The 12478-nt window shown below is 38.0% G+C and overlaps 2 protein-coding genes across 2 annotated transcripts; both read right to left on the bottom strand.

The window, feature by feature from the left end:
* Positions 1–674: 674 nt before the first annotated feature.
* Positions 675–3738, bottom strand: LOC141820282 (uncharacterized). The gene is given in 5 exon segments (XM_074707572.1): positions 675–1071; positions 1366–1433; positions 1502–1597; positions 2999–3096; positions 3099–3738. Coding segments are annotated over 5 exon segments (957 nt in total). The 5' UTR covers positions 3664–3738; the 3' UTR covers positions 675–941.
* A 3954-nt stretch (positions 3739–7692) lies between these two features.
* LOC141820293 (glutamate decarboxylase 4-like) lies at positions 7693–9759 on the bottom strand. Its single transcript, XM_074707585.1, has 6 exons — positions 9659–9759; positions 9367–9571; positions 8867–9282; positions 8514–8767; positions 8375–8427; positions 7693–8296 (listed from the first exon to the last, which is right to left on the bottom strand). Exons 1-6 carry the CDS (start codon positions 9742–9744, stop codon positions 7808–7810), a joined length of 1503 nt encoding a protein of 500 aa, XP_074563686.1. The 5' UTR covers positions 9745–9759; the 3' UTR covers positions 7693–7807.
* Positions 9760–12478: the final 2719 nt, after the last annotated feature.

Genomic DNA, 12478 nt, shown 5'->3' with positions numbered 1-12478 from the left:
TTTAAATTTTATATAAAAATTTAAATTTTTATATTCCTCTAACCTATTTAAATTATCTAAGTTGTGTTCATCATCTAAATATTCATTAAAAAATTGATAAAAATACTTCTATTATTTTTTTATTTCTTCATCACATTTTTAATGTATTTTATTTGAGTAAATTCTCTTGTATTTGTCTCACACACAAGATGTTAATAAAGCACCATTAATTATTTTTAAAATAAAAAATCCAAGACTAATGCAATATGAAAAACAAAGATTATGCTTAATAAACATGATAGGGAGAACATTCATGCACAAGTGATTTATAAACTTTTGATAAATATATATTTGTGCACAAATCATTCATAAGAAACTTTGTACACAAAAAAAAAAAGCTTGATACCACATAAAACATATACAAGCACACAATAGCAAATTTTCAATGAAAGATATGTAATCATTAAGACCTAAAGATTATGGTGATAAAAACAAACAATAAAGATGTAGTGGTAGAGTACTCAGATAACAATAAGAGGATCAATGGGATGAATATCCTAAAGATGTACTACTGAGTATGCATAACATAAATTATGTTTCAAATTTATTCAATAGACAAATTAGAGATCTACTTTCAAATTAGTCAATGAAGCCTAAATGCCTGAATTATTAAAAATAACAATAATTAATACTTCACAAAATTTCAGCCAGGTTTATTTGTTGGACGCAATTGATAATTACACCACTACAAATCCAATTACCATTTCCATTCAATCCTTACCAAGACAATCCATGCTTACTTCTTATTCCCGTTCAAAACCAACTTATCCTACAACTAAAAAATACAAGACCGACGGACACGGCGACGTTTGTCTTTATTCCCCTGTGAAGTAGAGAATTATATCTACAGCACAAATGGATGGTGGAGGTACGCAGGCACCACCACACCACACAAAAGGGCGTCAGAATGAAGACTTTGGACCACCCAATAAGAAGTTGAGGATAATTTTGTTAAACTTCTTGGGGTCCTCCGCTTGTGGCACGTGCCCTGTCTTCCCCAGCACTTCTAACCTTGCATTCTCTCCCAAGTGCCTGCACATATATATTACATTATATTATATATTTATTTAAAAGAATTTATTTCGGATAGTTCAATGCATAAAACTCCTATCAATATTAGTCTTGAGAAAAGTCAGACTAATTGGATCTATTGTATGTAATCTTATTATGCATTATAAGGGATTATTTCTAAGACTCATCTGTGACCATAAGATCACATGGTAATAATTTTACCATTGCACTAAGATTTTTTTTATTAAAAGAATTTGTATATAGCATAAATAAATCAACCAGGATATTATTTTGGAAGGTTTGGCAGTGACTTACTTTTGGATTTTAAAGGCTTTATCCAGAGGAAATATTTGATCATGCTCGCCCCAGATGATGAGAACTTGCTGAGGAACAGGAATTAGCTAGGAAGTTTTTGGAGCTAATAAGCTAATTACTAGCGTTTTAACATTACCTGGGGAAGAGGAGTTAGTTGGAATTCATCCTTGTGGCCGATGCTGATACCCTTGAGCAGCTCTAGCTTTTCCGCAATCTTGTCACTAAACAGATTCTGCACATCGCCATAAGGTTACTTGATTAGCTGATCATCTTTGCCATATTTTGTTTCTAATCTCCAGAGTAAAATAAAAGGCATATAAATAAACGTTTGCAACTCTTGTTATTCTGTTCTAACTATCTTAGGGATAAAGGTGCTGACCGTATTAGGTGGTATGATAAAAATATATCATTATGATAAATTATCAAAACTCGATACTACTTGACACATACATTGTCACCTTTATCGTTATGTTGATGAGTATCATGTCATACCAACACTCGATTATATCCCTTGCCATGTTACAATGCAGATCAAAGTGAATTACAATGTTAATTTTTTAGCTTAAGTCAAAATTGTACCAATTTAAATGGAACATAAAATTTGAATTTAAGTATATAGTTGCCTTATCTTGTTCTTTGTTTTTTTCTTCTTCACCTACTTCCTTCTTCCATTTCCTATTCACCATCAGTACTATATGTTGAAACATCTATACAATATTGAAAAAAATATCATTCCAATCAAAAACTAAAATATAGTTCGAGATTTTGAACCTTGATTCTGACCACAAACATTTTCAAAATAAAACTAAACAAATATGAATTGCACAAATTTTTATAGCCAAACTCTGAAAGGGAGAAAGAAGAAAGACTTTACAACATCCTTATCTATCATATTAGATGATCACTTCAGTCTTGCACTCCTCAAATTATACAATCGCCAAGGGTGCAGAAACGAAAGTAATTTTAGTATTTTCTAAACGTCAGAGACTAACTTATGTTCTTGTTTTTAACAACATAAACAAAATCCTGAAAGCAAAATGATATTTCCAGATTCAAAATATAAAAAAGAAATTGTATTACACAAATGCAACTATCTCAATGCATGCTGAGTTTCTAACTACTAGTATCAGGAGATCGCATATCAAGCTGATAAAATAAAATTGACAAAAAATAAGCACCCACCTCGTTCATTCTCACTCATTCCAATGTCATTTCGGTGAATGAAACAAACAAATATAGATAACTGCATAAACAAATCAGTGCCCACGTGCTGCAGATCTTAATTACCACCATACCAATAATATGATTAACAAGTTTGAGTTTAACAATTGTTTCTTTGTTGTTTTGTTTTTGAAATCTTTTATGCATGAATAACTTTTTCTAATTTGTTTAATCATTCAAATTTTGATACTGGCACCAATCAACTTGCATATCTAATCTCTACTAATACTGAAAAAATTGTGGAATATAGCAAGAAATAATCGCAACGGAGATTGATGCTCGATAGTCGATCTTCGAGGACCAATTATGTATTTTCTCAGAAGAAGATTGGTCGACGAGCATAGTGCAGAAGATGCCAAGAATAGTACGGAAAAAGAGGGATTTGAAAAGGAAGGGTAGCAGGGATTCGTACCCGAAGCACATCTCGGAGGAGGAATTCCGGCAAGAACCGCGGAGGATGGAATACGGCGAGCTGTAAAAGCCTCCTCAAGTTGGCGGTGGTCCGGGGAGGAGCACCTGGTCGACGCTTTCTAGTCCGCCGGCCCTCTCCAGAAACGCCCGGTCGTCGTCGGGCCCCTTGAGCAGGTCGGAGCTGGCGATCACCACCCGATCCACCCGCTCCGGCCCCATCATCCGGGCCATGTGGTACGCCACGAAACCCCCGTAGCTGGTTCCCATCAACGAAACCTTGGCGCGCCGCGGTGGGGCGACGCCCAGGGCGTCGAGGAGCCCGGCAATGGAGGCCGCCTGAAACGCCTCCGACCTGCGCGGGGAGCGAGTGGTGGAGCCACCGAAGAATATAAGGTCCGGCACGATGAGCTCGTAGTGGGAGGCGAGGGGTCTGATCTGGCTGCGCCATTGCCACGCACCGAGCGGGCCGAAGCCGTGAACGAGGACGAGCGGGGGCTTCTTCTTCGATACGGATCCGGCGGCGGAGGACGAGGGGAGGAGGGACGAGGAGATCCAGCAGCGTATGGTGGTTTCGGCGTCGACGGAGACGGTATGGCGGCGGAGGCCGGCCGAGGCGTAGACGAGGCGGACGAAGAGATCGATCCACCACACGAGGCTGAGTTCCATTTCGGGCAATTTAAGGGGCCTGATGTAGTTTTACAGAACTAGAAGGGGTTTCACGAAAAAACAAAAGGGGGAGAATTGTCGAGGCCCTGTGTGAAACCTGCAGGCTGCGGTTGATGACTAAATAGACATAATGGGAAATTGCCAGGTCAATGTAGTCAATGCGAATTAATTAACTGTCCTTTTTTGCATAGTTTCCTTCATTGACAGATAGCGAGAGGCAGAGAGTGTTTACCTGTGGACAAAAAACTAATAATAGAAAATTGGAAATAATGTGGATGCGATTGGAAAAAAGACAAATATGGTCCGATTCTTCTTAGACCCACAAAGTATGTTAACGGGTCACGGACAATTTTATTTTACCACCTCTTGTTTTACTGGTCGTACAATTTAAACCTGATAAATATTATAAAAATATTGACCAATTAATTAAAAAAAAATTAAAAAACTTGTCACAATTGAATTTCCGTCACAAATATTGTGACGAGAATCTGCACCGTTGAATTTTTAAATTAAGATTAAATCCTGATCATAGATTGAATGGATGATTGTGATTGATATGGCTGATTGTGATTGATCCAACATATATTTGGCCAGATTATTTTTATCACAAATTTATGACGGAAATATATTATGACAAGTAGCATCACTCTTAAATTTTAGATAATAAAATATTTAAAAAAAATATCAATCAATTGAATTTTAATCTATAATTATAATCGGGATTACCAGTCATTTTCTTTGTACAATCATGATCATTGTAGAAGACCATCATTATATTTAAAAAAAACATTTAAATGAACTTTGGTCTTACACGGTTGATCCATAATCATCTATGACAAAAATGAATCAAGAAATTATAATTAATTATGACATAGAAGAACAATTACATATTTTTAAAAAAAAAATTTAGGTAGGCAGACGAGCACAAGGGTATTTTAAGAATCTAAACAGTGAAGCGCGGTTTAAATTCTTTGAAGATAAACAGCTCCAATCAATTGTCCAAATTATGTAGTGGCAGGTTTTTCAGCGCTTTAAAAAGCCTGAACCAAATGATTTTAGATGCTAAATCCCTCTCCTTATTTATTCTATCATTTTAAAATTCAATACGTTGGATTTAATTATCTTCTAAGACTAAAGAGTTTTATACAGGTAAATGTTAGAGCATCAGTGTTAGGACGATTTATGCATGGTTAGGTTACAAGTCCATTTACCCTCAAAAACCTAATCACAGAGAACAGAAGCTTCTGAAACACAGGAATGCAGGCGAATGCACTAAATATGAATATATAACATGACCGCTCAACACATTAATTAGATCAATTTTTTTTAAAGAAGATATATATTTTTTGAAATTAAAGATATGAACTGATTGTTATAATTTTAAAAGGTTTAATTCACAATAATATTATTAATTGGGAAGAAAAAAATATATTCACTGTACCTATGAAAAAAGCTAAGATTAATTGGCAAGACCGATATATGCAGCATAGGAATATGCCTATCGCCAGTGGTTTCCTCCAATTTTGGTGTGACCTAGCTGATGACAATGTTTGAGCAAGTTGTATTTTGCTCTCTATCTGGCCGAATCTTACATGCCGTCGTTGGTTGCCTCCGGGGCGTAGCGCAAATGATGAATGCATGGTATTGTTGGCGTAGTTGTCAAGGGTTGATATTGCCGATGAGGTGATGATTTACATTTTTGATTCCGCCATACGCTAATGCTTATGTACTTGAATTAATCTCCCTCTATATCTGTGGACCGGCTCTGAGAGATCGTTGAGATAACGAATCTACCTTTACGTGCCATTGCTGGTCGCACGTCAAAAAAGTTTTCCTGTTTATTTACATTCAACTTTGTTATTGTAATTATGCCATAAGGCCATCATGTTCGATCAAGGTTTTTTGATGCATGTATTGATATATATGTGCATACATTTTATAGGGTGGAACTTCACTTGGCATGATTAAGTTGGTGTTAACTCGGTGAATCGAAGGTTCTGTAGAGATTAAAGAAGGATGAAATAAAATAGTAAATTAAATTTCTCAATTGTGATGGGCTTACATGTTAATTAGTAATATATGAATCTATGCTGTTTGGACAAACCTGATAAAGTAATTTTGATTGCGGATTTACGTGTTATTGGATGTGGGGTTATATGTGTGGAACTCATTAACCTAATACCGTTAATAATGATGAACTATTAATGGGTCTAAAGTATACAAGGTGTGTGATCCCGTTGGATTAAGACAAGATCGAGATGGAATCTCTACTCATCCCATCCGTGAGAGACTCAAGAAACAACGACGATTGTAACTCTAGTGGATGATCTCCTCCGCTGTATCTTCATCGTATATGACATCGGAAACTGAAATCGACACTACAGTGATATCTTTGGGTTCATGTTTGATTTACATATTTCTGCATTTATTGTTCTTGCTGTCTACTTACTATGAATTTTTCGACAATTTAAGATCTTGTGCATAGGATCATCATGTTTAATTTGGATACATGAACTAGCATGATTCATTACGTTTTCTATCATGAAATATTTAAAGAGATCACGAGGAGCATCGAAATAGTAATTTTGACATAACCAAAAGAAGGCAAATTAAACCGAGCCTATTTCTCGAACTATTAGGGCAATTAAAATATTATGTTAGAATGCTATCGGATTTATTTGATGGACGAATCAAGAGAAAGATTGTCCATCTCCAAGATGTCTAGATTATATTAAAAAAATCAAAGTTGAATGTTTATAGATTAATTAAAATATTAATTAATTTTAGATTTTCTCACCGTGTTATAGTTAATTAATTATTAATAATTATAATTAATAATTAATATTAGAGAGTTGATAATTAATTAATAATTAAAAATTAATAAATATATGATATTTATTAAAAATTCTAATATTCTTAATGATAAAAAAAATGATAATCCCAGTAGCCACATCTCTGGGGTGGTCAGGCCTGTTCCCATGGAAGTTCTAGAGAATTATATTATATAATTATGATTAGATATGAATTACAGAAAATAATTTATGAACTATTTTAATAGGGTAGGCGCCAATAATTATGATTAAAAGAAAATTATTTTTTCTTTTAATCCAAATTCAAGTTCAAATATATAATTATCAATAGATAATATATATATTTTATGATATATTAAAAATTATTTTATGATAATTATCGCCATTATAGATGTCCCGTACAATTAGACCCGACCACGGTTCAGAATCGATGGTTCGACGATTCATAACAGGTCGACCTTTAACCTTAACAACCCAAGACGGTTACGGTTCAGAACCGCCGGTTGACGGTTCACGACGGTTCGAGATTATTATTAAAAAATTTAAAATTTAAAATTTATAAAAAAAATGCACTTTGGGGAATTTACCATCTCAGTCGATTGATTTAGTCAAACCAAGAAAACGACTACTGAATTGCTGAAATCATGTTTGATTTTTATCAGAATTCAAAATACAATCGACTGACTTTTCTCATCAGTCGACTGTAGTTAAATCCAGTCGATTGATGAGGCGTATACAGTCGGTTGGAATTAAAATTTTGAACCGGCGGTTCAATCCGTCGGTTAACCGACGGACTGTCGGTTTCACACCTATTGAACCGGAACCGGCTCGGCATCCCGGCATCCTGCCGGGCCTGTTTCAGTTTGACCCGGGGTCCAGCCCGTTGACCCGGGCCGGGTCCGTGCTGGACCCGGCCCGTGGTCGGGTCTATGTACAATTGGAGGGGCATCGGCTAAAAGGAACCTGCAGGCACACAGCGTGCTGCAGGAGGATCAACGAAGAAAGCCGGCTGCCGGGAAAGAATAGATCCGCACTAAAACTGGCAAAGAATGTTTTTTCCCCCTTCAGTTCTTGAAGGAAGGCAGAGATGCAGAAATTTTGATTAAGAAGCTTAATGTGGGGGAACGACGGGATTAGAGTTCTGATTTCAGTAGGATATTGCAGATCCGGCGATCGAGCTCGGAGGAGATTAGGGAGAAGAAGAAATCTAGAGCTCAGATATTGAAAATCTCTTTTATTGCAGTAGATTGGAATTGGATTCGATTATGCCAAATGTTACGCCTCAAATTAGCACACGACTAATAGGGAAAAAATTAAAGTTCTGAAACCAATAATTAGCAGACGAGGTTGGTGTTCTTCTTTGCCAGCACGAACTTCTTCCAAGCATGAGTCACCGACCTCTGCGTCTCTAGTTCCGTCTTCTTCCCGTTTCGGCAATCTCTGTGGCGGCCGACCTCCGTGGCCTTCACCGCCACCGGCGCCTGCAGCTTGGGCGGCAGCGCGTCGAGTTCGTGCAGGACCTTCTCCACGTCGAGCACGAGCCGCTCCGCGAGGGTGCGGCTGAAGTCTTCGCGCACGACCACGCGGAGCACGGTGACGTGCTCCGCGTCAGGCGGCATGGTGTACGCTGGCACGATCCAGCCAAAGCGGCGGAGGTAGTCGGAGACCTGGAATTCGCTGTGACGGCTGCGGTCCTTGAGGGAGAAGGCTACCAATGGCACGCCGTTGTCCTTGGACACGATGTTGAACCGCCCAGTGCACTCCAACCCCTGCTTCAGCACCATCGCGTTCTCCTGGCAGTTCTCCATCACGTTCCTGTAGCCCTGCGTGTGCAACAGAGCTCACGCCGATTAGTAGAGTGATCAGATCTAATGAAGCTTGATGATGAATTGCATGCCTACCTCGAATCCCAAGCGAATTAACTGGTAATATTGAGCAATGACTTGGCTAGATCCTATATATAGATCGAGTTATGTATAAAACAGGGCAGCAATCAAGATGAAAAATGCAGAATCGATCGAGTGTTAGTTAGTTAATTACCTTTGGAGAAGTTGAGAGTGAAGGTGGGCTGATCGGCGCCGAGGTAGTTGATGTGGAAGATGAGCTCTTCGGGGAGGTCGGCCTTGCTCCGCCAGATGACCCACCCAATTCCGGCGTAGACCAGCCCGTATTTGTGGCCGCTCACGTTGATGCTCTTCACTAGCGGCAGCCGGAAATCCCACTCCAGCTCCGGGTACAGGAACGGCGCGATAAACCCTCCGCTGGCCGCGTCGACATGGATCGGCGTCTCCCACCTTTGATCCGACGATCCTCAATGAATTAGCAAGCTAGCTATAGCGAATCGGGAAATCAAACTCGACGAGCTAGAGAGGCGAGCAAAGAGAGACGCATACCCTGTTTTCTTGTTCTTCTCCGTCAAGAGGTGGTCGAGAAGCTTCACATCTTCGAATTCTCCATTGAGGGTGGATCCGAGGATGGCAGCTACGCAGATGGTGTTCTCATCCACCAGTTGCACTGCCTTCTCCGGGTCCATAACGTAGTACCCATCTCTCAATTTCACTTCCTTCAGTTCCACCTCGAAGTACCTCGCGAACTTCTCCCAGCAAACCTGGACGTTGGCGCCAGTGACGATGTTGGGCTTGTCGTAGGGCTTTCCTTCCGCCTTCCTCTTGTTCTGCCATTTCCGCTTGAAGGCCAATCCGGCGAGCATTATGGCTTCCGACGAACCAACTGTGCCGACGCCGACGGCGGCCTCCGACTCGCCCAGAGGAGCATTGAAGAGATGAGCAATCATGTTCACGCATCGGTTCTGACTCAAATTTAGTTAATTAATTATATATTAATTCGGAGAGGGAGGGAGAGTCGATCGAAGGCACACGCGCTGAATACGTACCTGGAGCTCAGTGGTGACGGGATACTCGTCCATGTCGACGTAGTTCTTGTTAATGGCGGCCATCATGAGCTTGTCGCACTCCGGCTCCATCCACGTCGTGACGAAGGAGGCGAGGTTCAGCCGCGGGTTCCCGTCCAGCATCAGCTCGTCGTTGATGATCTGATACGCTGCCTCCTTCGGTATCGAATTCTCCGGCATCCGAAATCTGCTCCAAATCCAAATACATATACATTAACAGATCGATATGTATATAGATAGATCTTCAGTATATCTATCTATATGTTAATTATACCTTGGGAGTGCATCGCGGACGTAGCGAGAAGCGAAGGTGGAGTGAACCGAGACGTCGGTTTGAGACGCGGTCTTGGACAGCACCATGGCAGCTAGCTTAATTCTTCTTCTTCTTCTTCTTCTTCTTGCTTGCTGTTGTTCTTCTGATATCGATCTGTTTGATTAATCTATTTATAGCGCAGCGGTGCAAATTTGACGCGTGAGGATTGATTCGTTGCGTGTTTGGGTGCATATACAATGAATTCACGTTGATACGCCCCTTTAGAAAGCTGTAGCATGAGGATGGTTCCTGTCATTTTCTTTCTTTCTTTTTTTTCTTCTTCTTTTAAAAAAAAGGAAGAAAGAGAACATAGATTGAAATATTGAACAGGGTGGTTGATTGTTTCTGTTTGCATAAAAACGAGACTGTGGGTCTGGAAAGAAGTAAGTGGTTGAATTGGCACCGAATTAATGCTTGCTTGCCGGCATAATCGGTGGTTCATTTTTATTTAATTATTTTCTAAAAGTATTCTGCGCATTTAACAATGGTATTGGTAGAATTTTCCAGAGATTTATGGTTCGATCCTCAGCTACAGCGTAGGAGCTAGTCTCTTCGCATTTACTTGTGGTGGGTGGGGATTTATTTATTTATTTATTTATTTTTTTTTGTGATGGGTGGGGATGAGAGAATCGTCAATGAAGGGTCGTCTAAAACTATGGTTGGAACATGGAACGACACGACTTTTATAAATGAGCTACAATACAATACAACAAATTAATCTAGAAGAGGAGACAAAATTATTGCACATTATTTATTTTTTAAAACATATTTTAGAAAGAATAATAAACTTAACTGACTTTGAATTTGTGTCTCGTCGAACAAATTAAAATTAATAATAATTTTAAAAAGTAATGAAAGATGCGATGCCAAAATTGGAAAACGTGTCTTTTATTGTTAAAAAAGTTTCATCCTTGCTGCTCAAGTTTCTTCTCCTCATCGTTATTCAATTATTATTCTATTTTTTCTTCTTTCTTTGTTATTATTATTTTTACTTAACATCTAATCAATCTTAATTTGTCTAGACTTTCCATTATCTAACACTCGATCAACCACCACCTGTTACGATTTCTTCATTACCTAACATCCAATCAATCTTGACCTATCATAACTTCTTCATTGTCTAACATCCGATCAACCTTGATTTGTCAGGACTTCATTATTGTCTAGCATCGACCAACCTTGACCTACCATGACTTTCCATCCCATGCTTAACATCCGATCAACCTTAATTTATCAGAAGTTTACTTTTTTATGCCTAACATTTGGTCTTTCATGACCTGACTTCGCCTTAGCCAACTCTCTTTTGAGTTCAAACCACCAAGTATTGGTCAATAATGATCGACTTGGACTTCTCCACTTGCCAACTCCCTATTGGACTTTCGACCATCAAGTGTCCAGTTAACTGTAATCCACTTAGAATGTTTCATCGATCAATCTTGACCTACTTGAATTTGCACTCAAACATCCACATTCACATCAATTTTGATCAACCAAACCTAAGGTTGATTACATCGATCAATCTACCTCTCTAACAAATTTTTCGTTTCACTCTTGTCAATGAACATATTAATCAAATATCAAAATTCAACTTGAGTCAATTTGAACTTGATCAATCTGATCAACCTTGACCATAGGCCAATTACACTAATCGTCCATTCTCGTGGAGATAATCACAGGAGGGGAAATAAACAACTTAGAAAAGAAGGAGAACATGAGGGATAATTGAAGGAGGGGAGATTTGTTGACAACTTAGAGACAAATGAAGCTCAAGATATTTGATTGGGTTAATAGTAATTTCGGGTGAGAGTTGAATTATTTTTAATAAATTGGTCAATTGGTTCATCTCTAGAATCTTGATTTACCTGACTTGGATTAATTACTTAATTAGAGTAACCACAAATAGAAGGGTATTTGGGATCTGATATAGAAAATGGAGTGAGACACGCTTTTAATATTATTTAAAAATAAAATACTCTTTTTGACGACGATAATAATAACAATAAGATGGGTGACTTTCTTAATTTTTGCCCAACAACCAACAAACACACAATGAGAACCTATAAACACAAACACTCCTTGCTAGGGTTCCCTTGGGGAACAAACCAAAACTTTTATTTATCATTAATTAAGCTAGGAAACAAACCATTTAACTGTCAACTTTGCACAATTCGAAGAATATTAATTAATTTCCAAAGGGTCTGCTTAACTAATTACTTTGAGTCACCCACTTTCAGATCAACTTTAAAATAAAAAAATTAAAAAGAATATTTGGATAGATTTCATATATATATATATATATATATATATATATATATATATATATATTTGAGTTCTTTTGCTGACTATGAGAGACACACACACAAAGTTCTAATGAGTTGAAAATTAAGAGGTATCTTAAATTTTTGATGCTTTGTTTCTGTAGCATATTATGATAATAATAAGGTACAATGGAGAGAAATATTAAAATATATACCAATTTTTTGTCAGCTTAATTCAAAGATTAATAGTTTCTACACACCAGAAATGATTATTATGTTTTCCTTAATTTGAATTATGAATATGAAATCTCTATAGGAATTCTGGCAATTCCTCCCTTGGGCACATTGTAAAACCTAAAGAAAGTTTCAGATTCTTCTACGTGTTCAAGATGTCAAGGATTGCATTGCCTCTTCCCTTTGCTTTTTGATGGTGGTTTTGAGAGAAACAAAACAAAACAAAACAAAACAAAACAGCACCAGAAAAGTGGCAGTTGGTGTGGTATTAGTGAATGAAACGGTGTGC

Source organism: Curcuma longa, unplaced genomic scaffold (assembly GCF_044706935.1).
Source record: "Curcuma longa cultivar G26 ecotype Majalengka, Jawa Barat unplaced genomic scaffold, ITB_CL_G26_1.1 utg31682_np1212_342060_RagTag, whole genome shotgun sequence".
Classification (NCBI taxonomy): domain Eukaryota; kingdom Viridiplantae; phylum Streptophyta; class Magnoliopsida; order Zingiberales; family Zingiberaceae; genus Curcuma; species Curcuma longa.
The sequence above is the reverse complement of the archived record's forward strand: the minus strand, read 5'-3'. Positions and strand labels throughout refer to the sequence as shown.

What these genes read in the sequence shown, in the direction of transcription:
- LOC141820293 (XM_074707585.1), bottom strand. Translation starts at nt 9,744, where the DNA reads ATGGTGCTGTCCAAGACCGCGTCTCAAACCGACGTCTCGGTTCACTCC. An exon ending in CCGTCACCACTGAGCTCCAG is followed by an intron (nt 9,283 to 9,366) that starts GTACGTATTCAG and finishes AATTTGAGTCAG; the next exon opens with AACCGATGCGTGAACATGAT. An exon ending in TAATTCGCTTGGGATTCGAG is followed by an intron (nt 8,297 to 8,374) that starts GTAGGCATGCAA and finishes TTGCACACGCAG; the next exon opens with GGCTACAGGAACGTGATGGA.